Below are 27,616 nucleotides of genomic sequence, written 5' to 3' on the forward strand. Positions count from 1 at the left end.
TGTGTGTGTGTGTGTGTGTGTATATATATGTGTATATATATATATATATATATATATATATACACACATATGTATGTATGTATATATTAATCTACAAAGAAAAAGGTGGAATTCATACTGCAGTGTTACCTACGGACCTAGATTTAAAATAAACCGTCGATATCTGATTACCAACATATGCTTAGCCTGAGCAGTTAGCCACAAAACTGAAGCAATTATCCAGATCATTCCAGTTTGAGAGGCAGGCTGAGGACCACTTCTTTTCAAGAGACATGGGTTTGTAGCCACATTTTCCAGGGATGATGCTGAGTCTTTTCGGCAAATGTCTCTCTGAGACCTTTGCACGTGGCGCTCCCTCTTGCCCCACCCGTAGCCTGTGTCACATTTCCCCGCTGAACCAACTCACCCTGCCCAGCATTCTGGAATCAGCTCAAAGATCGCTTCTTGGAGATACACCTGGTTTCCACCTCCATCCCTCCTCCAAGTACCTTTGTATGCCATCTCCCTAAGTGAGCCCACTTCATCCCAGTCACGGCCTTTCCCACCGGGAAGCCAGTGAGGACCGGAGGGGGATCTAGAATCCAGCAGGTACCAACGCTTTCAGGGGAGTACTAGACCCACCTGCTGAAGGGCCCACTCTCAAGGGCCCCAAAACGCCAGGAGCCACGCTCAGAACCCTGAGGTTCACACCGCGGCCCCAGGCTAGTTTTGCAAAGGAATGGCCAGCATTTTGATGAGGGACAGGCAGCTGACCATGGTTTGCCCTTGTTGGAGTGGCGTTTAAATGACAGCTCCGCCCGATAAAACATCCAAAGCAGAAGCCAGTGGTGTAGGCAAAAATCAAAGACAAAGCTCACGTCAGCCATGATTTCCTGTGAAAAGCTATTCCTGCCTGTGCTTGAGAAAGGAGAAAAATAAAAAGACCCAGGAATGGGCCCAAAACAATGTATAAATGTCTCCAAATCCCAGCTGGGACATTATCTCAACTTATCAAAGAAATGAGGAGATGTGTCATTATTTCATTCACTTACCCAGCATTCAATACTTCATTCAAGGGGGTTGGGGGGCAATGGGGGGATAAGGACTCATATGTAACACCTTAATCAATAAAGAAGAAAAAGTAAGGTACAATAATAATAATAATAATAATAATTCATTCAACCCCTAGCCGGTTTGCCTAATGGATAGAGTGTCGGCCTGTGGACTAAAGGGTCCCGGGTTCGATTCCAAGTCAAGGGCATATGTCTGGGTTGCGGCTCAGTCCCTGGGGTGGGGCGGGCAGGAGACAGCCAATCAATGATTCTCTCTCATCACTGATGTTTCTCTCTCTCTCTCCCTCTCCCTTCCTCTCTGAAATCAATAAAAATATATTTTTTAAAAATAGTTCATTCCACAAATACTTACTGAGCAAAAATAAACATCATTGCTGCCTCACGGAACTCACAGTTTAATGGGGGAAACAAACAGATAATCACCATAAACATTGAGTATAAGATTGAATACAAGATTGAATATAAGATTGAACACAAGATTGAATATAAGATTGCTCCCTACACGCAGGAAGTATAAGTAAGCGCAAAATGGGACTCCTGGTGGGAACTTGACATGGATAAGTGCTTCCACATGCAAAGCCTTCCAGGAGAAGCCTGAAGAGTGAGATCATAGATGAAGATCCAGGGAAGGGAGGAAAGCATTTCTGGAGGCAGAATGTGCAAAGGCCCTGGAGTGGGACCCAGCTAAGCAAGTCAGAGGACACGAAACAGGCCTGCGTGACCGGGCCGCTGGGAGCTGAAAGTAAGATGGAATGCGGTGAGGGTGAGGGCGCACATAGCTCGGCCCGGGACATGTAGGGCCTTGCAGACCGCAGTAGGAATGTTGGACGCCAGCTCAAGTCCAATGCAGAGCAACTCAGCTGGAGAGGCCCTCGGTCATAGGTTCAGTGAGCCAGACGGTGACAGTGATGTCACAGTTGGAATAAGGAGCTTCAGTTTTTAGTAAAGAAACACACAGTATTTTATGTTTCTAGCACTGGCTACCAACCGTGCTCTAGGGAACCACGTCCCCTTCACTCCTAGAAAACAGAGCCGTCTCTAGCCCACGTCCTACACGAGCCAGCACCAGGCCTGCCAGTGGTGAGTGGGAAAGATCTGGCATATCTATATATATAAAAGGCTAATATGCAAAGTGTCCCCTCGGGAGTTCGACCGGGAGTTCAATCGCTCGCTATGACATGCACTGAGGCGGCACGGAATGAAGGGAGGCCTGGCCAGCAGCCAGAAGGAAGGCCCCGATTGGCCCTGATTTCTGGCCAAGCTTAGGGACCCTACCCATGCACGAATTTCATGCACTGGGCCTTTAATCAGGTATAATATCAAAAACCTTCTGAGTCCTTCTGAGAAACAAGGACTGCTCTTCGTATGGCAAAATGTGTGCTAATGCCCTACAGCAGAGCTGGAGGATGCTGTGCAGGCTCTGAATGAAATGGAGCAGGAACTGATCCAAATCTCCCTTAAGGAGTCCGGCTCAACATCTTGAAATGCTGACCAATGCTATATGACATGTGCTTGACGCTCTCTCCTACACCCCTTGACCTGGAGAAGACCTCCCCTCTCTAAAACCCCCGCCCCCGGTCAGAGCACCCTGTTGTCGTCACTTGTTAATGGCCTTGTCTCCACTCAGCAGTGAGAGCCACAGGACAGGGGGGGCATGCGTCACATTGACCCCTTTATTGCTAAGGCCGGTCACAGCTGGAAGGTTGGTTTGTTCCACATGCACCATGGCACCCAACACACTGTGCTGTGTTGCTTTTTTTCCTCTTTCTGTGAGGTCTCTGAGAGCAGAGTCAATGTTGCCAACGTTGTATCTTCAGTTGGCACCTGATAATAGGGTTGATTGATTTTTTGGTTAATTAATGTATGGATAAAGCAATTATTACAAAGGATCTTTTTTTTTTAAATACTTTTTCCTTTTTTTTTAATTTTTATTGATTGATTTTTTTACAGAGAGGAAGGAAGAGGAATAGAGAGTTAGAAACATCGGTGAGAGAGAAACATCGATCAGCTGCCTCTTGCACACCCCCCACTGGGGATGTGCCCGCAACCACGTTACGTGCCCCTGACCGGAATCGAACCCGGGACCCTCCAGTCCCAGGCCGACGCTCTATCCACTGAGCCAAACCGGCTTTGGCTAAAGGATCTTTATTAATGCAAGCAATCTCCCTCCTCTGTAGTCTGCCACAGCTTGTAAAAAAAAAAAAACAACACAGGATCTGGGAACCCTACATACCATCGGTATTCACTGCTGAGAGAGGACCCCTCAACAACGGTGGTTCATGCATTCCTACATATTAATACACGCCCACAACGAGAATGCATGTAACTGTTGCAGCCAAATAAGGTCTGTAGCTGGTTTAACAGTATTGAATCAATCTCCTGATGTTGACAAGCTCCCAGGGTTACGTGAGATGTGCATTTGGGGGGAAACTGAGTGAAGGGAATTAGAAATCTCTGAATTATTTTTAAAACTTCCCGGGTGTCTTAAAACTGTTTTAAATCCAATATTACAACATTTTTAAGAACAAAAAATTATATTTTAATTTATATGTATATATATATTTCTAGAACATTTCATAGTATTACCTTTCTTTTTGTGTTTAAGACATTTTTATTGATTTCAGAGAGGAAGGGAGAGGGAGAGATAGAAACATAAATGATGAGAGAGAATCATTGATCAGCTGCCTCCTGCACACCCTACACTGGGGATCAAGCTCGTAACCCAGGCATGTGCCCTGACAGGGAATCAAACTGTGACCTGGTTCATAGGTCAGTGCTCAACCACTGAGCCACACGGGCTGGGCTCATAGTATTACCTTTCAATAGTAATGAGATGAAGGTATTGTGCGCCACAGTGGTATGCAGGAGAGGTAATGCCCCAGTGCTGGGCACTGCCCCTCTGGTCTGGCCAGGTTGGCATTTAAAGCATGCTGGGAGAAGGCAGTGCGTTACTGCTGCCTGATTCAGGCACATCCTCAAAATGATGTTTTCCCAAACACAGCACGAATGGCTGCAATCTTCTCTCCTCTTTCCCTTGTATCCTAATTCAGGTCAGTAACAAGCATCTCAGCTCCCTTCTGCTGACTCCAGGTTTTGGAAGAGAGAGAGCAATTACAAGCGACAGGGAACTGTTCTGTAAAACTCAAAAGACGCCAGAGTGCCTTTACGCTCCTTCCCACTCAGCTCTGTCCTTGTAGAAAACAGTGTCAGTTTCAGAACGGTGGTTGTTCAGGCTCCGGAGTGTTCTGGGTTCTTACCTATGTGCTGAAGCCACACGGGCAGTTCCACGGATAACAGTGGCTGGGACGTCAGGAGTCTGAGGCACACAGGCAATTTTTCTGCTACTGGGAGATCTGAAACCCCCAAGAAACTCAGATGTGCCCTGGCCAGGTGGCTCAGTCGGTTGGGGTGTTGTCCCGTGCCCCAAAGGGTTGTGGGTTCAGTTCTCAGTCAGGGCACCTACCTAGGTTGTGGGTTTCAACACCGGTGGGGACACATGTGGGAGGCAACAGATTGATGTTTCTTTCTCACATCAATGTTCCTCTCTCTCTCTCTCCCCCCCCACCCCACCCCGGTCTCTCTCTCTCCCCTCCCTTCCTCTTCTCTCTAAAAATCAATAGAATAGTATCCTTGGGTGAGGATTGGGGAAAAAAAAATAGAAGTCCATATGCATGTAGATTAAGCTAAAATTTCAGTTTAGCTGCAAGTGCTTAAACATTCAAGTTCAACGAGGACTCCTCCTGCATAAAGAGCTGCAAATTCCAACACCATTCAGCTAATAAGCTTCCTGCAATCCGGATGATGAACACGACGAGAAAGCCCGTGGCTCCTCCGCACAGCGAGTCCGATTCAAAACAGGAATGCCAGTCCCCGCGGTCTTCCTCCTTCTCTGGAAGCTGCGTGCTCTTAGGCCCATCTCCCCACTGTGCCTGCTCAGGGGCCCCCGGGGCTCCGCGTCCCTGGGAACCTGCTGAAACTGCGCCTGGCGTGGGTACCGCAGTGCGTCGGCGCCTTAGCGGCCGCGGGCTGGTCCAGGGTGGCGTGCGAAGGATGCAGCGGGCTAGCCAGGTGCAGGGGAAGAATGCCTGGCTGATTGCTAGGAACACTCATTAGGGGAGGGCAGCCATCTTCCCCAGCATCCCATCCACCAGCCGCAAAGGCAGAGTCTCCCTTGGTAAAGGAAAGGGAGGAAAATGCAAGAATGTGTGTGTATGTTTTTTGTTTTTTTTTTTAATATTTGGCTTATTGATTCATGAATCAAAGAAGAAGAAACGATAATTACCTCCGGTTCCATCCGAACCCAGAGATTCCCGCCGCACTATCTTCTGTGTAGCGGGGACAAAGCTTCCTTCCGAAGCCAATTTCACGTGAAAACATCCCAGAAGAGAGAAAGTGCCCGCAAGATTGGACAGCCCTTTAATGCTTGCCATGGGCCGAGGCGTGCAATTAGAATCAGTCTCTCTGAAGTGCTGAAGTCGGATCGTGCTCATAGATCACTGGATAATGTGAGCCGTTTTTAAAAGTCGCATTTAATTTTCCATTATTACTGTACGGAATGCAGGTGGCGTCCATCCATTCAGTTACAGATTCTTAAGTCCAGAAAGTGAGGGGCGGTTTGCTGCCTCCTGAGACGTCGATCCTGGTTTTAATTCTCAGAGACCCGAATTGAAAGTAGATCACACTGCCCCGGCCGGCGTGGCTCGGTGGCTGAGTGTCCACCTATGAACCAGGCGGTCACGGTTCCATGCCCATCAGGGCACATGCCCAGGTTGTGGGCTCCATCCCCAGTGTGGGGTGTGCAGGAGGCGGCCGACCCATGATTCTCATCGTTGATGTTTCTATCTCTCCCTCTCCCTACCTCTCTGAAATCAATTTTTAAAAAATATTAAAAAAAGAAAGGTAGACCACATTTCCACCTTCTTCCTAAATGTGTTTATTGTTATTTCCAAAGCAAAGGATGATGGCTCCTTTGGTTTCTTAATTATTTTATTTAAAAAAAAAAATACAGATTGAGCCCGAAGCTCCATCCAATGGGTGTGTGTGTATGTGTGTGTGTGTGTGTGGTTTCCTTTAAGAAAACGAAATGAACCATAAAATAAGCCTTTAACAGTAACCTAAGAAATAAAACAAAATCATTTACAACACATGGGATTGTTGCGGGATATGTCAAGATTAGCCGGTTTAGGGAAGCTCTGTGAATATGGAAGCAATTATCGTGAAATTCATGACTCATTAGCAAACATTCCGGATTGTGTTTCTCATTTCTGGGTCAGTGTTACTAGGAAGTAGAGACTTCGAGTTTAGACGTTCCGCGGGTTTCGACGCTGGATTAGAGACAGTTGGATCTTAGGAGAACGCAAAGCAAAGCCTCCCCCATTTGGAACTTCATTTCCCAGACGTAGGCAATTGGGTCCTTACGGGAAGTTGGAAACGAAACAGCCTCGAGAGCGTATTGGGAAGAAGTGGTGATGGAAGGGCTTGTGTTATAAACGCAAGTAAAATGGCCCGGGCCGAACCACACCAGCCCTGGCGGTGGGATTTCACATGTGCGCTGCTTGGTATGCAGAATGGCCGGTGAACTCAAGTACCCAATACAGCGTGTAATGGGGAGCAGATGTCTAACAGAGAGAAAAATATTTTATAGCAGTAAATGTGACATTGACTCTTAAAGGGTTTGCCTCTGCGAAACAACGTCCCAGGCTTGCTTTGCTTCGTGTTCTCAGATAGATGGTGTCAAGAAATTACATTCGTCTTTTCAAAAGGAAAAGTGTTTTAACTTTGCCTCCGAGTTCTAGGATGCATACGTAAGGAGAAATGATCTGAGAGGGATCACTTGGGGATTCGTGCATTTACAAAAGTACTCTGCTCAGCAATGCAAAAACAGTGAAGTATATCAAGGCCCTCGCTGGTTTGGCTCAGTGGATAGAGCATCGGCCTGTGGACTGAAGGGTCCCGGGTTCGATTCCGGTCAAGGGCACATGCCCAGGTTGTGGGCTCTATCCCCAGTAGGGGACGTGCAGGAGGCAGCCGATCAATGACTCTCTCTCATCATTGATGTTTCTCTCTCTCCCTCTCCCTTCCTCTCTGAAATAAAAGGATATATATTTTTTAAATGTTGAGAATGATGAGGGCTATGAAGTGAGCAATAGCAGAGGCCTTATGATGATGAGACTACTAATGATGGGCAAAATCTATTGACCCCTTACTTATATGACAGATTATGTGCTGGGATTGTTAGGTTCACGATATCACTTAACCATATTGTTGTATCAATCTTACAAATGAGACATAAGGTGTTGAGTAATTTGCCGGAATCACACGGCTAACAGTGTCAGGGCAGCATTTGAACTCAGAGCTACTTAACCCCAGGGCGTAAGCAGCACTCACCCATGACCCCTTGCACATCCGCGGTCACCACAGTTGTAATCAAGGAGAAGATACGATGAGACAGAAACAAATGTCTGAAGCCCTGGCCAGTGTGGCTCAGTGGATAGAGTGTCAGCCTGCGGACTGAAGAGTCCTGGGTTTGATTCCGGTCAAGGGCACATACCCAGGTTGCAGGCTCGATCCCCAGAAGGGGGTGTGCAGGAGGCAAGCTGATCAATGATTCCCTCATCATTGATGTTTCTCTCTCTCTCTCTCCCTCTCCCTGCCTCTCAAGTCAATAAAAATATATTTTTAAAAATAAAAATAATTTTTTAAATTAAAAAATGAATGTCTAGAATGGGTGCTAGTTGGAGACAGAAGGCCCGGATGAAGAGAACAAGTATCTTTAGTGATGATGGGATGTAGGAAAGGCTTACCTAAGGAAGGTTAGCAGCTAAACGGCAAACCCCACTGACAAGTCCTTGGATGTGGTGCGGGCCCCGCCATGAGGGTGTCCCTGCTGCATCTGATGGAGATGCTGGGTGTTCGGTCCCCAGGGCCCATTGCCCTGTGACACTTGGCTGGGCAAACAGCACCTAAAACAAGACAAGTCAGAGCAGAAAGAAAGACGTAAGCCACATGGAATATAAGAAATGGTTCTTGCCTGGCCTGTGAGGCTCAGTGGTTGAGTGTCAACCTAGGAACCAGGAGGTCAGGGTTTGATTCCTGGTCAGGGCACATGCCCGGGTTGTGGGCTCCATCCCCCGTGTGGGGTGTGCAGGAGACAGCTGATCAATGATTCCCATCATTGATGTTTCTCTCTCTGTCTTTCCCTTTCTCTCTGAAATCAATTATATAGAAACTAGAGGCCCGATGCACAAAATTCGTACAAGAGTAGGACTTCCTTCCCCCGGCTGCCGGCACTGGCTTCCCTCTGGCACCCAGCACCCAGGCTTTCCTTGCAGCCCTGGCTTCATCTGGAAGGACATCTGGTCTAATTAGCATATTACACTTTTATTATTATAGACTAGAGGCCCGGTGCACGAAATTAGTGCACGAGGCTGTGTGTCCCTCAGCCCAGCCTGCACCCTCTCCAATCTGGGACCCCTCGAGGGATGTCCGACTGCCCTCTCACAATCCAGGACTGCTGGCTCCCAACTGCTCGCCTGCCTGCCTTCCTGATTGCCCCTAACTGCTTCCATCTGCCAGCCTGATCACCCCCTAACCACTCCCCTGCCAGCCTGATTAATGCTTAACTGCTCCCCTGCCAGCCTGTTTGCCCCTAACTGTCCTCCCCTGCAGGCCTCATTGCCCCTAACTGCCCTCCCCTGCCAGCCTCATTGCCCCTAACTGCCCTCCCCTGCCAGCCTGATTGCCCCTAACTGCCCTCCGCTGCTGGCCTGACCGCCCCCAACTGCCCTCCCTTGCAGGCCTGGTCCCTCCCAACTGCCCTGCCCTGCTGGCCATCTTGTGTCCACATGGGGGCAGGATCTTTGACCACATGGGCAGCCATCTTGTGTGTTGGAGTGATGGTCAATCTGCATATTACTCTTTTATTAGATAGGATAGAGGCCTGGTGCATAGGTGGGGGCCAGCTGGTTTGCCCTGAAGGGTGTCCCAGATCAGGGTGGGGGTTCCCTTGGGGCATGGGGCGGCCTGGGCGAGGGGCCTGTGGTGGTTTGCAGGCCGGCCACGCCCCCCAGTGACCCAGGGGAAACCCAAGCCTCCCTCCTGCTCTCTCCATGGCTGCAGCCATCTTGGTTGGGTTAATTTGCATACTCGCTCCTGATTGGCTGGTGAGCATAGCTGGTGGGCGTGGCTGGTGGGTGTAGCGGAGTGGTGGTTAATTTGCATATTACTCTTTTATTAGATAGGATGGTTGTAGAAGGCAAGAGACAGTGGCCATAAGAAGGAAAATGAAATGAAAACAGATACTTCAAGTGAGGAGTGGACAGGGAAGGGCTGGGAGAGATCACTGGACTGAAAAAATGTCAGTGGAGTAGCAAATAAACCAGGAAGGAGAATAGAAGTAATTCTTCTCATGCACAGAAAGGATCGAGTGACGTTCAGGCCAGATGAAAAGATTGAGAGATTTAGGACTATGGAAGCATGTAGTTGAAAGAAAGGTTGGTGGCACCAAGGTAGGTCAGGGGAAATGACACAGGTGACAGGAAAATAAGATATTGAGTACAGCCTGGCCGAGGTGACTCAGTGGTTGAGCATTGACCTATGAACCAGGAGGTCATGGTTTGATTCCCAGTCAGGGCACATGCCTGTGTGTGGGTTCGATCCCCAGTAAGGGGCATGCAGGAGGCAGCCAGTCCATGCTTCTCTCTCATCATTGATGTTCCTCTCTCTCTCTCTCGCCCTTCCTCTCTGAAATCAATCAAAATCTACACTAATAAAAGAGAAAGATGCAAATTGACCGTACCTTCGCGACGCCCATCAGCCAGTCAGGAATAAATATGCAAACTAACCCAACGAAGATGGTGGGTTAATTTGCATATGCAGGCGCCAAGCGGCCGGGGCGGGGTGGGATGCTTGTGTCATCGCCATGGCGATGATGCAGGTGTTCCGCACTGGCCCAGCCGCTCAGGGCCTCTGGGCAGCGTGGGAAGGCGGGGCCGGAGCGGAAAGAGGCGGCTCTGTGGCCGGAGCGAAGGCAGTGCTGGCAGCCAGGGAAAGGAAGGCCCATTGTTGCACGAATCTTCATGCATCGGGCTTCTATTATATTATAAAAAAGAGAGAGACCTTAGGCCTGGCTGGCGTGGGTCAGTGGTTAGAGCATCGGCCTGTGCATGTTGGTTGGATTCTCTGTCAAGGGCAGCTTTGATCCCCGGCCCAGAGGGGACACACGCATTTGGGGAGGCAACCAATCAATGTGTCTCTAGCACATCGATGTTTCTCTCTCTCTCCTCCTCCCCCTCCCTTCCACTCTAAAAATCAATGGGAAAATATCCTCGCGTGAGGATTAACCAAAAGAGAGAGAGAGAGAGAGAGGCCTTGGATGAGGGCTGCTCACACACAGAGGCCTGGAGCCCGCCCGGCTCACTTTGCTCAGAGAGGCGGTGACCCGGGTCACTGAGCAACGGATCAAGCCTGGAGGCTGAGGGCCAGCAAAAACCAGACCAGAAATTGTCCCCGCACACGTGGAGGGGAGTGCGTCCCACCTGTGCTGTCCCCCGGTGGGTGCGCACCGACCACCCACACCCTGGCACTGCTGCTTTGGAAGAGGCCGCCCTGCTCACGCTCCGAGAGCCCCGGAGAAGGAGAAGCAGCCCAGGCCGGCCGCGCCCGGGTGTCACCTCATCTCAGGTCAAGGAGAAGCCCCACAGCCCAAAATAGCCGCCCTGCCCAGTTGCCGCAGGCTCTAAAATTATCCCGGGAAGACTGATCCCCGAGCGCACCTCGTTTTCATTGGGGGCCGATCGGGGTGGGGGACCCAGGAAATGCCTTCAGATGGACATGCCAAAGGCGTGCCAGCCTCTGGGAGCTGCGCGGGGCAGGAGGGGGGGTGGTTTGCAAGGAGAGGAACGGGGCACAGGAAGTGCTGGCGAGGGCACCGACGAGCAGCTTCTCCTATTTCACTTTCCCCGGAGCAGCCTCGCTGGCAGCCACTTGGTGACACCGAGGCCGAGCCATTCGCCAGTAAATGTGAACCATGCGCGCAAACAATTCTGATCCTGTATTCCTTGAAATGCCTTCCTAAGACGTTGCGATGCAGAGCTGAGCACTTCACACTGCCTGCACGGGGGAGAAAGGGGAATTAAGGGGCATTTAAACAGAAATAACCAGATGCAGCGGGAGGAAGCGGCACCTGCCATCCGCCGTGTGACCCGCGCATTCCAGCCAGTGTCCGCTGTGGGGCCGATTCCCGCAGAAATGCAGGCCAGGCCGCTGTCTCTATGGTGGTGGTGGTGGGGGGGGGGGGGTGGAGGTTATCCTGCCCCAGAGAGTGAGCAGTAAACTGAAGAAAAGCAAGTGATCACACTGGAAACAGGCCTCCGGGCCACTGTTGTTTGTTTTTAAATCCTCCCCCGAGGATATTTTTCCATTGATTTTTACGGAGAGTGGAAGAGAGAGGGAGAGACAGAAGCATCGATGTGAGAGAAACACACGGATTGGTTGCCTCCTGCACGTGCCCCGACCAGGGCCCAAACCGGGGAGGAGCCTGCAACCAAGGTACGTGCCCTTGACCGGAATCGAACCCGGGACCCTTTGGTCCGCAGGTTGAACGCTCTACCCACTGAGCCAGACCGGTCCACGGTTTTAACCGGCAATGGTGCCTTCTGTTCCCATTTTTAAAATTCTTAAGAAATGTACCAAAATGTCCTGAAGGCCCATCCCCGCTGCTGAAGCCACCTCGGGGGCGGAAAGCGAAGTGCCATGATGCCGCTGATGAGTTTAGACCAGGGGTGGGCAAACTTTTTGACTCGAGGGCCACAATGGGTTCTTAAACTGGACCGGAGGGCCGGAACAAAAGCATGGATGGAGTGTTTGTGTGAACTAATATAAATTCAAAGTAAAGGAGCGGAGGGGAGAGCAAGAGAACCGGATAGAACAGCCGGATCCGGCCCGCGGGCCGTAGTTTGCCCACGGCTGGTTTAGACGGAGGCGGGCGTCCAGTAGGGAGCAGAGAAAAGAAGGAAGCAGAACAGAAAGGGTGAAACTAGTTCTGAGAACTGGTTCCCCTAAAAACGACGGTCTCTCCACCATTTGGCCGTTTATGAAGATCGGCCCCACAACTCGACCTCCAGCCCTCCCAGCCCTCGGGAGGAAGGCCGCTCCCCTCCCCTTTCTACGAACAGAGCACCTGGGCGAGAGATGCGGTGCCTTGGCCAAGGTCAGACAGCTGGGGATGCGGGCAGGTCTTGAAACCGAGTCTAATTAACTAAATCCCTGGTTGTTGTGTTTTCAGTTCCAAACGGCCTTCAGAGCTACAGAACCCAGAGACCCCAGCCGTGTTACTCCTGGGTCTTTGGGTAACTCACTAAACGATTTCTGTAACGACGGTTTTCCTCCTCAACCTCGATTCATTCCTTCACTCGGCGAATGATGATGGAGCCGGGGCTGGGGCCAGGCATGCTTCTGGAAGCCGGGGTTCACCTTTACTGCGATTTCACATCGATGCCGCCCACTGTCCCCTTTCCCAGAAAGCCTGCATCCATTTCTAATTTCCCAATATTCCTTAAGACCATCCGAAGCCATGTAGTTTATATCTTTATTCACTATTTTACTGCTTGTCTTCTCTGTCGAAAATTAGTTCCTTCAACCTGGCCAGCGTGGCTCAGTGGTTGAGCGTCGACCTATGAACCAGGAGGTCACGGTTCGATTCCCAGTCAGGGCACATGCCCGGGTGGCGGGCTCCATCCCCAGTGTGGGGCGTGCAGGAGGCAGCCGATCGGTGATTCTCTCTCATCACTGATATTTCTGTCTCTCTCTCCCTCCCCTTTCCTCTCTGAAATCAATAAAAATATATTTTTTAAAACAAGAAAATAAAATTAGTTCCTTCAGAACAAAGCTGTCTCTCCAATACATAAAACAGTTCTTGCACACAGTAGGTGCTCAGTAACTACTTGTCTCAAGGAGAGCCTTTTCTCCAGTCCTACTATGTGTTTACACCAATCGTCTGACTTAAGGAAGGGTGTATATGCCCAATAGAAAATACACAGCCCTAGCTGGTTTGGCTCAGTGGATAGAGCATCGGCCTGTGGACTGAAGGGTCCCGGGTTCGATTCTGATCAAGGGCACAGACCCAGGTTGTGGGCTCAATTCCCAGTAGGGGGCGTGCAGGAGGCAGCCGATCAGTGATTCTCTCTTATCATTGATGTGTCCCTCTCTCTCTCTCTCCCTCTCCCTTTTTCTTCTCTGAAATCAGTAAAAAATATATTTTAAAAAAGAAAACACACAAAGGAGATCGGGTTTGGATCACGGCAAAGAAAGTGCTGAAACGAATTAAAGCGCCGTTTGCAATGCCATGCCCTGGGCTGCTTACTGCCAGAACAAGGGCCATCTTGTGATGTTAAAAGGTAACAAATTTAAAACGAATAAGAGCGAATGGTTTTCTAAAACGGCGTATAATCTACCTGTGGAATTCACTGCCGCGGGATATTATTGAGGCAAATAGCGCAGCAAGATTCAAGAGCGGATTAGACATGTATGTGAATAGGAATGATGTTGGCAGGCCCACGGTCTGGGTTAAAGAGTGACCAGGCAAAGAGTCCTCCGTCCCAGGCTCCGGGGCATAGCTGGTCAGCAGCCGGGGCGAGGAAGGCATTTCCCTGCCATAAAGCAGTGCAGATGCTGGCCAGATGGGTGGTGGCTATTTTTTTCCTTTCTTTCTTTCTTGCTTTTTATTTTCCGTGCTCATTGGTAACGTAGGCAGAGACCACTGCCCAGGGGACGTCCCCGTGTGGACGGGCTTGAACGTGGCATTTCTGTCTTCCTGTTGCGCAGTCCCCAGTAAGAGGGAGGGGATCACACAAAGCCTTCTGGGATTCTTGCCTGAAAGGACTCTAAATAGCAGAAAACAGAAATAGTCGAAATAATGTGCTTCTTGCTGATGATGGAGATATTTCACTCCTGGCTGGCATGGCTCAGTGGTTGAGCATCGACCTATGAACCAGGAGGTCACAGTTCAGTTCCCAGTCAGGGCACATGCCTGGGTTGTGGGCTCGATCCCCAGTGTGGGGCGTGCAGGAGGCAGCCGATCCATGATTCTCTCTCACCATTGCTGTTTCTCTCTCTCTCTCTCCCTCTCCCTTCCTCTCTGAAATCAATAAAAAATATTTTTAAAAAGGAACATTCTGCAAAAGGGACATTTAAGTCACAACCAACAGTGTATCCGAAAGATTTCAAAGATGCCTGAATAAAAGTCAACAGATATCCCACAAAATGGTGTATTGATGTTAATAGATGTGCTTTTATTTTCTGGAGAGAGAGACAGAAATGAGAGAGGGGGAGGGAGAGAGAAAGAGACTATAGATGCCATTAATATTTTCAAATACGTTATCACACAGAAAAAGCTAAGAGCCAGTGGTCTGGGGCCCAGTCCACGGGAAAAGTCTCAAGTCGTTCAGAACAATGTGCTCCCCATATGCGTGTAGGATTTGCTTCCTTACATTGACGGCGTAATATGAATTAGATCCTCTCCGTGTAAGATCACACATAGAGCACCCCATCCCCACCCAGAGAACAGAGCGTACAACATGTGAGTGCTGCTTCACACAGCTAACCTGTCATTCTATCAGCTGCTCTTCGATAAGCCTTTGCAAGCCGGCTGCTTTCTCCGGGCGAGCTTTCCTCCTTGCTTTTTCCTGTGATTATCATCAAGTAGAACTTGGCAGATTTTTTTTTTAATATATATTTTATTGATTTTTTTACAGAGAGGAAGGGAGAGGGATAGAGAGTTAGAAACATCGATGAGAGAGAAACATCGATCAGCTGCCTCCTGCACACCTCCTACTGGGGATGTGCCCGCAACCAAGGTACGTGCCCTTGACCGGAATCGAACCTGGGACCCTTCAGTCCGCAGGCCGACGCTCTATCCCCCTCAGCCAAACCGGTTAGGGCATTGGCAGATTTTTGTTGGTGGGTGTGGAGTTGGTTTTGGTTAGGGTTTTGGTGGTGGTGGTTAATGTTTGATTTTTACTTCAAATGAACCACGTAGTCAGAGGAATTACGAGCGTCAGCTCCGTAGTCCATCAGGATTGGGTCAAAGTTCAAACTAGCAGTGTAATCTTTTTGTGACTCCCTTTCCTCATCTATAAAATGGCGATAAAATAAAATCTGGCTTACTCTGGTGAGCAGATTAAAGGAGACAGTGAGTATGAAGTATTTGACACACTAGCAATCATCGATTAAGTAGATAATACGTTACCTATTATTAGGATGGTACATATTTCGCCTACATATTGATAACCATTGGGAGTATATATATATATATATATATATATATATATATACTCCCAATTTTCATATTATTACATCGTTCACATAGCAATCAACATCAGGAAAATATTTTATAGTTCCATTTCCCATCTTGTTAGGTTCATATTTAGTTTCCAGTTACTGTAAACAATAGCCCAATGAACATCTTTGTGCATCATTTTTTGGTCCTGAGAATGGATGCCCAGGAGTACAGTTACTAGTAGTTGGCCAAGGGTTGTAAAAAGTGTTCAGGCTCTTTATGCACTCTGCCCAATGGGTTTCCAGAAATGGTATTGCCCACATACCCTACCCCAGCCATATGAGTACCGGTTTCACCGTGCCTGGGTGAACAATGGAAATTGCTATTTTCCAGGAATAAAAAGGGGGAGAAAAAAATAACAGAAATAACAAGTAAGCGTTGGTGTTTCCAGATCTCGAAAAAAAGACATCGTGTGAATGGTGCCAATGTCTATTCCCTCAACATCAGCCAGTTTCCTTCCAAACCCTTACCGTCTCCAAAATGCAACCCGCAGTCACACCGTGTAGTTCCCTGGCGAGGGGAGCCACAGAGGGGAAGGGATGGCTCCTGGTTTCCTGGCAGATGGCCAGCGGTCCCGGGAAGGCCGGCGACCCAGCTGCCCGCCCCCGGCGTGGGGACCGTGCACGCAGGACCATTCCCAGAGGACATGGGGCCTGGGAGGCTAATGCACAAATATTTTCTTGAAGGGGGATTCACTGGAACAGCACAGCCCACCTCTGACCACAGAACATAGACGGTGTAACCCAATGCGCCCGATCCCTGAGCTCTGAGAGCGATAATCCCAGGAGGAGCCGTTGGTTTGGGCAGCTTTGCCAGAGACCTGAATAATACCCGGTTTTGTGGGGAGAGAAAAAAAGGAAAGAGAAGAAAGAGAACACCTTGGCGTTTGGTGGTGAATTTACGGCACGTGAAAGGCGGGGAACGGACACGGTTGCACCGGCAGTGTTCTAACTGCCGGGGACCCACAGGGGCCTTTGTCCACCCTTTCCACACCCATGTCCTTCTGGCCCCTCTTCCTCTTGTTGGTTGTTGTTGTTACTGTTGTCGTTAATTCTCTCCCAAGGATATTTCTCCCCTGATTTTTTTAGAGGAGTGGAAGGGAGGGGGAGAGAAACATCGATGTGAGAGAGACACATGGATGGGAAGAGACACATCCATGGGTTGCCTCCCACGTGCTCCCCGACCAGGGATGGGGATGGGGCCTGCAACCGAGGTACGTGCCCTTGACAGAATTGAACCCGGGACCCTTCAGTCCGCAGGCCGACGCTCTACCCACTGAGCCAAACCGGCCAGGGCTCATCCCTTCTTTCTCTTGATGCAAGTTCTGAGGAGCCCCGCGTTTGAAATCTGTGTGGCCATGTTCTAATCAGACAACGCCTGACCTCCCTCCTCGTCCACTTCGAAGTCTCTGGTGAGAAACCGCGTGTAAGTTGCTGTCACTTAGGAGCCTAGTTCAGCTCCGCTCCCGGCTCCTTCACAACGGAGTGCTCGCCGAAAAGGCACAAGCCGTGGTGGGGCCCTTTCTGCATTTGCGGGTGGCGTGGCGTCATTTGCTAAAGTCCAGAATCAGGGGTCCTCAAACTACGGCCCGCGGGCCACAGGCGGCCCGCCGAGGACATTTATCCAGCCCGCCGGGTGCCGCTGCCTGTCCTGCTTAGCAGCCAACGCGTCCCGGGCCCGCAGTGCTCATAGGAATTTGTTCATAGTTTTTTTTTTAAACTATAGTCCGGCCCTCCAACAGTCTGAGGGACAGTGAACTGGCCCCCTGTTTAAAAAGTTTGAGGACCCCTGGTCCAGATTCTAGTGCTGCGGAGACAATGAATCCCTCCACCCACAGGGACGCTGGCGTGATGTTTGGTCCTGGCGCCGTGGCTCTCTGCACACCTGGTACGCGGCACACCCGGATGCAGAAGGAATGACAGCTTCCCATCGCTTGCTAGCTGTGTGACCTTATGCAAGCGATCGGCCTCTCTGAGCCTCGCAGCTTTCTTTGTGGAGGGGACATCGTAGCACCTGCCTTGTAGACTTCTCCTGAGGAAAGGACTGGGGAGGTTTCTGTGGCCTCGTACGCGCACACACACGCGTGTGTAAATACTTGACCCACTGAAAATCAGCTCCATCTTTATAAAGTAGGTGATTTCTGAAAAGTCAGTCAAGAAAGGAAGGAAGCCCGGCTGGCTTGACTCAGTGGTTGAGCATCAACCTATGAACCAGGAGCTCAAGGTTCGATTGCCAGTCAGGGCACATGCCCGGGTTGCTGGCTCAATCCCCAGTGGGAGGGGGGCGTACAGGAGGCAGCCGATCAATGACTCTCTCTCGTCATTGATGTTTCTGTCTCTCCCTCCCTCTCCCTTCCTCTCTGAAATCAACCAAAATATATTAAAACGAGAAAGGAAGGAGAAAAACACATTTTCCTCTCCAACCAGAAAGAGCAATTAAATGCCCAATAGGAACTGTTCCCGGGAGTAGATGTTTTTAATGGGGGACAGGCGTGGCCGTTAGAGACCTCCGATCTGCCATTCCTAAGAAGAGACCAGGGAATATTTTTTTTTAATTGAGTGGAAGATAAAAAAGCAAGAACCAGTGTATCCATTCAGAAACCACTGTCTTGTCCATTCCAGGAGCCTCCCGATTGCGTCATGCCTCTTCAGGGGCCCAATCTACTGAACGGCACTTTAGTGCAACCCTCCCTGTGCAGAGCATTGATTTATGATCGGACTGAGGAAAGCAATGGGGTCTGAAGCAATAATGATTTCAGTTATAGGACTTTCACCGGTGCGCCTTATTCTGCCGTGTTCCCACGTGTTTATTCACTGCGTAAAGGAGTGTGGGTAGGCGATGTCACTTTCCAAAGGCTCCGGACAGAGTTACTGTCAGAAAGGAACTATAGGCAGATGGACTGATGCACCCTCTTTGATGAAGTGAATGTATTGTGTGTTTTCTTTTGTTTGTTTGGTTTTTTTTGTATATTTTTATTGATTTCAGAGAGGGAGAGAGAAATAGAAACATGAATGATGAGAATCACTGATCAGCTGCCTCCTGCACACCCCTCACTGGGGATCGAGCCCGTAACCCGGGCTTGTGCCCTGACTGGGAATCGAATCATGACCTCCCGGTTCATAGATCGATGCTCAACCACTGAGCCACGCTGGATGGGCCCACAACTCTTTTTTAATTAACAAACTATCTTTATTCCATTTCATAAACACTTAGTGGAAATCTATTAAATGTTGAGTACTTGTGCCAGGCATTGTGAATGCAAAATAAAGAATAGTATTCATCCTTCAGCATCAGGGAACTGACAATCAAGCGTTTATACACATGAATTATGAAGAATTTCAGGCTGAAAAAAATAAGGAGAAACACACCCTAACATCGGGCTCAACCTACCACATTGAGTTAATATCGCTTCTGTTATTCTTCAGGCAAATTACTTCATCCCTATGCCCCACTCTGACGCCCCGTTGTAATTTGAGGACCACTCCCATGGATACTAATGATCATGTAAGGTACATTATTACCATTAAAACTCCCACAGCCGGATGGTGTGGCTCAGTGGTTGAGCATCAGCCTATGAACCAGGAGGTCCCCGGTCCGATTCCCGGTCAGGGCACATGCCGCGCTGTGGGCTCGATCCCCAGTGTGGGGTGTGCAGGAGGCAGCCCATCCATGATTCTCTCTCATCATTGATGTTTCTCTTCCTCTCTCCCTGTCCCTTCCTCTCCAAAATTAATAAAAATTTATTTAAAAAAAAAACACAAAACTCCCAGAAGCAACTGGCTAATGGTCCCTGGGGCGGAAGTTAGCCACCTCTGCAACCCAGCACAGTGACTGGCAGGTCATACACGGCACAGCGCATGTCCATGCCTTTGACATAATCAGCACAAAGAACTGGTGTGACACACCAGTGTCGACCGAGACACTCAAGTTCATATTCGTGCCTTTACCAACTGGTAGAACTTTCAGGCTTACCATAGGTCTATTTCAAATAATAGCTGCCGTGAATATACATTTTCCGTGACCTTGTAAATCAATAGTGTTCAATAACCTTAACTGAAACTATAAATGGTAAGTGGACCCATTAAAGAAGAAATAAGTTAGATCCTCTATTTTTTTTTTTATGTGATATTCCAGAAAGCTGCCTCTGGACATAACTACAGAAAATTAACACAATAAGTAAAGCATTATGGGACACCTATTAACGGACGACGCTAATAAAAGCCAAATGGGGCCTTGATTCTGCCCCTCTGGGACATCGGGGCAGATCAAATAAACAGCAGACGAGGAATGGGGAGTAAAGGATAATTGATTTGAAACTATAATAACACGAAACCTCCCACCAAGTGAAAACCAAAAAATCCAGGTTTGTATCTTCACTTCCGGAAAGACCAAAGAAAACAACTCTATTCGCTTCCGGGAAGACAGAAGAAAACAGCCTGGTCACGGCCTAAGTGTGAGGCCAGTGAGGATGTTTTCCAGGCTGACAGATTGGAAACATGAAGGCGTGCTGAGAAGGAAGCTTTCAAATGCCAGGCTGATGGCCACGGTGACTCTTTCATTATAATCCAACATGAGGAGTCTTTCCAGTCCCCCCGCCCTGAGGAAGACAAAACCATGGTCCCTCAGGATGTGAGACAGAAACCGGGTCCGGTGATGCTTGGCATTCACGGCCAAGGCCAAGCCTGACAGAGGAGGATCGGGGGGAGGTGGGGCAGAGGCAGGGGTGAGAGGGAGTCCCTTAGCAGTGCACCTCATTGGATAAATCCTGCAGGTCTCGCCTTAGCCGGTTTGGCTCAGTGGATAGAGCATCAGCCCGAGGACTGAAGGCTTGTGGGTTTGATTCTGGTCAAGGGCACATACCACAATTGCAGGTTCCCTGGCCCTGGTCGGAGGCAACCAATCGATGTGTTTCTCTCACATCGATGTTTCTCTTGTCTTTCCCTCTCTCTTCCACTCTCCCTAAAAATCAATGGAAATATATCCTCGGGTGAGGTTTAACCAGAAAAAAAAAATATTATGTATTTTAATGTACGGGATTAATTCTCCGTAGAAAGTTATAGTAGAGAAAGCTATCTTTCTTCCATTTTGTTATCTACATTACGGCCCATATTCCTGCCGTCACACCTAGCCAGGAGCCCACAGGTCCTCTTAGTGCACCTGCTAGGTGCCACGTGTCCTAACAAACGCCTGACACACGTGGTCTCTCAGGCTTACATTATGCTTCCAAGGCTGGTGGTGAGCCTCCGTGTAGAGATGAGGACACGAAGCTCGGCTGACACAGAGCTGTGTCCATAGTCCCACCTGATGAGGTCTGGCCCACCGCAACACCATTCCCCCTCCCCGTAGGTGACTTGGCACTAAGGCGAACTTCCTCAACCTCTGTTCACATATTGTTCTAACCACTCCAACCCATGGGACCGATCCTGCCTGCACGGCACAGGCAAAATCAAACCGGTTATTTTTACTTTGGGCTGGCAAAAAGTCAGCCGTCTCAAGTGCAGTGATAATTTCTATGTGAGAAAATAGTTTGGCATTTTGTTAAAATGCAAATATATAAAAAAAATCGGAGTTTTCAGTTGGCAGAATATAGCCTTGCAGTTGCATCTGATGTACAAATAAAACCATTGTGGTTCCGATTTGTAATGTGCTGGTCTGAGAATGGGAAGAGGGCCTTTCTACAGTAAACCGGAGGGGTTTCGACTAGACAGGAAGCATCAGTGGGCACGTGATGGGGGTTTCTGTATAGAGATAGGACTCTCATATGGTAAAAGGGTCAGATTCGTCAATACTGGGCAGAAGGGCTGTGCCCCCTGGGAGATAGACAGGGGCCCAGTGGCCGGAGGATTCAGGGAGGCTGATTAAAATCTGAGGCCAGCCGAAACCGGTTTGGCTCAGTGGATAGAGCATCGGCCTGTGGACTGAAGGGTCCCAGGTTCGATTCCGGTCAAGGGCACGTACCTTGGTTGCGGGCACATCCCCAGTGGGAGGTGTGCAGGAGGCAGCTGATGGATGTTTCTCTCTCATCGATGTTTCTAACTCTCTATCCCTCTCCCTTCCTCTCTGTAAAAAATCAATAAAATATATTTTAAAAAAAAAATCTGAGGCCAAAAACACATTGTACAAGTCAGAACTTTTCAGGCCCTGGCCGGCTAGGCCAGTTGGTTAGAGCATCGTCAACTACGCCAAGGTTTCAGGTTTGATCGCCGGTCAGGGCACATCCAAGGATCAATCAATGAATGCATCAATAAGTGGAACAACCAATTGATGTGTGTGACTCTCTCTCAAACCGATTAAAAATAATTTTTAGTATATTTTATTGATTTTTTTTACAGAGAGGAAGGGAGAGGGCGAGAGAGTTAGAAACATCAATGAGAGAGAAACATTTATCAGCTGCCTCCTGCACACACCCCACCAGGGATGTGCCCGCAACCAAGGTACGTGCCCTTGACCGGAATCGAACCCGGGACCCATGAGTCCGCACGCCGACGCTCTATCCACTGAGCCAAACTGGTTAGGGCTAAAAATAATTTTTTTTAAAGAATAAACCTTTGAAAAATAACCAGAACTTCTCAGAAACACATTGTAATCATGCCATTATACTTGGTAGTGAAGTATTGGAGGCATTCTGAGTAAAGAATATTTTTAAACAATTTGCAAGTTCTCATCTTTTGCTATAAGATGGGGGGAAATGGGGAAATTATATAATTTAGAGTAGGGGTCCTCAAACTTTTTAAACAGGGGGCCAGTTCACTATCCCTCAGACCATTGGAGGGCCAGACTATAGTTTTTAAAAAAAAAAACTATGAACAAATTCCTATGCGCACTGCGGGCCCAGGATGAGTCGGCTGCTAAGCAGGACAGGCAGCGGCACCCAGCGGGCCGGGTAAATGTCCTCGGCGGGCCGCATGTGGCCCGCGGGCCGTGGTTTGAGGACCCCTGATTTAGAGGAAGGGGACAAATGTATCATTATTGGCAGATGACAATGAATGGCTAGAATCAACGGGCAAACTATTTGAATAAGAAACCAGTAAAGTGGCAAATACAAAATAAAAATGCTTAAGTGAATACCTTCCCTCGGCAAACACTTATAAAATTTAATAGAGGAATTCTGCTCTCAGTAGCAGTGAATAAATTTAAGACTATATTGAGAATTTGAGACTCTATTCCATAGGGAAACCACAACTGCACAGAAGTTTATATGGAAAGAAATGAAAAGGCATGCTTTATTTCTACATGAGAAAACTCAGTATTAAAATACCTCAAATTCCCACATATTCGTGTATAAATTGTATTCTCTTCTATTTGGGATTTGATAAGTTCTTACGGATTAACAAACAGGGAGTATAATCCAGAAAGTGAACTGCAATGAGGAAGAATTTGCATTACTAGATACAAAAGCATCTTCATAAATTGTAACAAAAAAAGAGGGTTTTGGCAAACGGAGTGATGAGACCAAAAAGATGTTGACATAAAATTTAAAAACAAGGAAACAGGCCCAGTGACATACAATATTGAGATCAGTAAGAAAAAGGGATTTTCGAAAAGAGATTCTTATTTAACAAAGACTAGAATAAATTTCAAATAATTTAGAAATTTAAATGTTTAAAAAAAAAAAACAAAGAGCCACACCCGACTGGCTTGACTCAGTGGTTGCGCATCAACCTATGAACCAGGAGGTCACAGTCTGATTCCCGGTCAGGGCACATGCCCGGGTTGCGGGCTCGACCCCCAGTGTGGGGCGTGCAGGAGGCAGCCAGTCAATGATTCTCTCTCATCATTGATGTTTCTATTTCTCTCTCCCCTTCCTTTCTCCTCTGAATTCAATAAAAATACATTTTTAAAATGTGTATATATATATATATATTTTTTTTTTCTTCTTCTTCTGTGTTTTAAATCCTAGTGTGCTGAGAGTGTAGAAACATACAGAAGGCTGCCCGCAGAGAATGCGACCGGAGAGAACAAGACTAAAGCGGAACCCAGACCACGGGCCTTCTCAACCTTGTGAGTCTATGCCTTCTCCTTATTTTATTTTATTTCTATTTTTTATTTTTTATTTTTTATTTTTTTGGAAAGGCTGTTCTCGAAAACTTCCCAACACCCTTTTCTTCACTCCTCCTTTGAGTGACAGAGCAGAGTGTCCCAACAATACTTAATGTATTTCGTGTCAGGGGCCTGTGGGTCAGCAGGGTTATTAATAAACATAGCCTCTTGTTCTAATTTAGGTCCCGTCTCTGCTCCTGCCCTGCTTTTTCTTTCGCTCCTCGTTCTGCCTGACCCTTTTGCCCGTCTTTCTGATAAAAAAAAAAAAAAAAAATTCGCCCTTCCTTCCAGCTCCCCGCTGGCCCGTTTCCCATGGTGCTGCGCTCGTGTTGGTGGTGCTGTTACGTTTTCATGGGGCGTTTAAACGTGGGTGAGATGCTTAGTGTCCTAAATCGATTCGATGCAGGTTGATACGATACTGGGATCTGACATGTGCTGGAGGGTGGAGGGAATAAGCAAAATGGAGACAAAATGTGGATGAGCGTGGGGGCGGGGGGCGGGGGGATACCCTGTTTTTTTAAAAAGAATTTCTGTTCAACTAGATTCATGGGCCACAGAATGAGCCAGACTTGAGAGGCGACTGCGATCAGCCCTAGAAAAGGAAGCGGCTCTGAATTTTATTATTTTCCTGTAGGTTTTCAGAAACAAAAAGAATTTTAAGAGTTGATCATGCACGTTGGGATGTGTGTGTATCAATTTTGTTACCCGATTTAGAGCTTGACTTACATCCTAAACTTCTCTTTAGAGTACATCTTGGTTGTTGTTGTTTTTTGTTTTGTTTTTGCTGATTGTTTTACACAAATGGAAGTGGCCCAGTGGATAGAGCGTCGGCCAGCTGTGTGTCTAGCCCACCTTTCTTAGCACCTTTCATGGCCTCTATTCTGGGCAAGGGCATTACCTCGGTTGCAGGCTCAATCTCCAGCTCTGATCAGGGCGCATGCAGGAGGCAACCAATGGATGTGTCTCTCTCACATCAGTGTTTCTTTCTCTGTCTCTCCCTCTCTTTTCCACTCTCTCTAAAAAAATCAGTGGAAAAATATCCTCGGGTGAGGGTTAAAAAAAAAAAAGAAGTGGCCTCATTGTCACCACTACCAAATTCTTGCACACACACACACTCTCACACACACACACTCACACACACATACACTCACACACACACACATACACTCACACACACTCACACATACACACACACACACTCACACACACTCACACATACACACACACTCACACACACACACTCACACACACACTCACACACACATACCCTCTCTCACACACACACACACACACACTCACACACACATACCCTCTCTCACACACACACACACACACACACACACTCACACACACACACTGACACACATACACTCACACACACACACTCTCACACACACACTCACACACACACTCACACACACACTCACACACACACACTCTCACACACTCACACACACACACTCTCTCTCACACACACACACACTCACACACACACACACACTTACACACTCTCTCACACACTCACACACACGCACGCTCTGTAAAGCCCTGCACTTGATGCAGATCCTGTCCAATTTCTTTTCACTTTGACATTTTCCAACTGCAACTTCAAACCAGAGATAACTGTGAACAAGAAAAGTCACCTCCTACGCGTGCTCACTCACACACTCACTCACACACACACACACACACACACACACACCAATTTGCATGTGCTTTTCCCAAATTTATGAAATTTCCGTTCTCTTTGTCCTCTAATAAACACAAACCCGCCCCTCCTCCCTGAGAGCGCTCAGGAAGCTCCGAGTGCCGGAGAGCAGCATTTTTCTGAACGTGGGGAAATAGGTAACAAGCTATGCGTGGTTCTTTGTTGAATTATTCATCCTTTTCAAATTAACCTATTGTACTTTCCCCGCTCGGGAACGCATTCTTTCTGTAATGTGACCTAGCCCACCTTTCCTAGCACGAGGGGCATCATCTAGAGTGATGTCATTTTTGAACACAGGAGTCATTCTAGTCTGAGCTACAGCCCCCGTATTGTAGAAATGGGAAAAAAAATAAAGAAATGACAAGGAATTTAATTTATTCAGAAGAAAGAGTTTTCTATATCTGAATTCATTATCCTGAAACATAATCGTTTTATAGCATTAACAGAAATTACGCCTGGCTTTTGGTCTTCCCAAACTAAGAAAGAAAAGCGATGTGACTTTGAATGAATTCAACATTTGACTTGTTTAAATGGTCACCCCTTCGCGGCACAGAGAGGCAGGGATGCTAAACTCAGCTAAAATCTCCATTGCGACTAGCCGTTCATCAGCCTTGGTGAGTGTCTAATTCCATTCCTTGCTTACTCTTTTTTTTTTCTCCTTTTCGAAGAGCTCATTATTTTCTTTCCATAATAACCATCAAGGGGTGGCTATACCTTTAAATGTGTTCTGTGGGTCTGTGGCATTTGTCATTCATGGGAGAATACTTAATTAAGTCACCTTCTTTAAGGGCAGTGTTTTTGCTACTGTACACAGGCTTGCGTGAGTGTGGACTTACTGGGCTGTAGTGGGAAAGATTAGAAGGAGGAGGAGGAGGAGGAAGAGGAGGAGGGGGAGGGGGAGGAGGAGGAGGAAGAGGAGGAGGGGGAGGGGGAGGAGGAGGAGGAAGAAGTTTAATTGAGCGCCTACTATGTACCAGAGGGGATGACATCTGCATCATTTGTTCATAGAGCCTTTCTGTTGTGCTCCATGTCTCCACATCTTCACTGGTGCCGTTTGTACAGCATCGCAGTGAAGAAGATGTGTGAGCCCTAGCCGGTTTAGCTCAGTGGATAGAGCGTCGGCCTGCAGACTAAAGAGGGACTGAAGAGGCCCGGGTTCGATTCCGGTCAAGGACACGTACCTCGGTTGCAGGCTCCTCCCTGGCCCGGGCCCTGGTCAGGGGCATGCAGGAGGCAACCCATCGATGTGTTTCTCTCACATCGATGTCTCTCTCTCTCTTTCCCTCTCTCTTCCATGCTCTGTAAAAATCAATGGGAAAATAAGATGTTGTTAACCTCAAGGAGCAGTGGGAAAACGGGGGCTTGGGGATGTTGGGTAACATGCCTGAGACACACAGTGAGAGCCAGGAGTCAAACCCAGGCTCTGCCCTGCAACCTACGGCGAAGCTGATGATCACGAAGAGACTTGGTTTTTTTTTACGACGCTGAGGGCTCAAAGTAAGATGAAATCTGGAGTTTGCTGCGGGCTGGGCCTGCGGTCAGTGATACCTGCTCGCTTCTGAGGTCTGATCTGGGGGTGTCTGAGAGGCCAAAGAAGACCCAGACAGTCTCATTAGATAACATTGTGGAAAACATGAAGAAAGGACTGATTTGTATATTGTCCTATTCGCATGACAATACCATGTTATGTGGTAGAACGCCCATGACACGCAGAGGTTCAGAATAGACTAGTGACTTTGAAAAGCGTGGCATCTCTGTGCCTTTCTTTCGTGTGCTTTATTTCTTTCTTTCTTTATTGATTTATTTTTATTGATTTCAGAGAGGAAGGGAGAGGGATAGAGAGATAGAAACATCAATGATGAGAGAGAATCATTGATCGGCGGCCTCCTGCCCGCTCCACACTGGGGATCAAGCCCGCAACCCCGGGCATGTGCCCTGACCGGGAATCGAACCGTGACCGCCTGGTTCCTAGGTCGACGCTTAGCCACTGAGCCACACCGGCCGGGCTTTCGTGCATTTTAAACACTCTAAGAGAGGGTCATTGGATCCAAGAGAGCCCTTTAAGGTTTGATAAATAAAGGTCTGAGGATCTCCGAGGAGGAGTTGCCCTCGCCCTGGGTGCAGACACCGGTTGATGCCCGGTAGCAGCCCGCCTGTCTCATGCCCATCTTCCTGAGTTGCCTCCTGGCCACCTCCTGAGATCAGCGGGTTGCGGGACGAGGACCGCGTGGAGAGGATCAGGTTCCGTGCTTCCTGCTCCAGGGAGAGGCTTTCTTCGGAAAACCGGCAGCTTTTTAATCCGCCCTCGGCCTTTTTCACACGCGGCCAGGTCTCCGTGTTTGGCTGCGCCCGCTGTGGCGCGACTGGGCTGAATGTGTGCCCCTGACACCGCCCACCGAAGCGCCCCCGTGGCGCGGGGTCGGGGGGTTGTGTGTGTAAGCTGGGGCAGCCCTTGGCCCGCTGAGTGTAACAGCATATCTT

The 27,616-nt window shown here is 48.4% G+C and overlaps 1 protein-coding gene across 3 annotated transcripts in view; it reads left to right on the plus strand.

Moving 5' to 3' along the window:
- NR2F2 (nuclear receptor subfamily 2 group F member 2) overlaps positions 1 to 27,616 on the plus strand; it is a 224,928-nt gene that overhangs the window by 161,060 nt on the left and 36,252 nt on the right. The window contains exon 4 of one of the 3 annotated variants that reach the window (XM_080651828.1): positions 23,288 to 23,388. The exons of 1 other annotated variant lie outside the window; for it this stretch is intronic. In XM_080651828.1, the coding sequence (XP_080507954.1) occupies positions 23,331 to 23,388 (58 nt within the window). In that variant the 5' untranslated portion in view covers positions 23,288 to 23,330. Of the gene's footprint in view, positions 1 to 23,287; positions 23,389 to 25,700; positions 25,750 to 27,616 lie in introns of those variants that run through there. One more of the 3 variants, XM_080651831.1, reaches the window with a different exon arrangement.

This window comes from Plecotus auritus (assembly GCF_963455305.1).
Source record: "Plecotus auritus genome assembly, chromosome: 15".
NCBI classification, from domain to species: Eukaryota; Metazoa; Chordata; class Mammalia; order Chiroptera; family Vespertilionidae; genus Plecotus; species Plecotus auritus.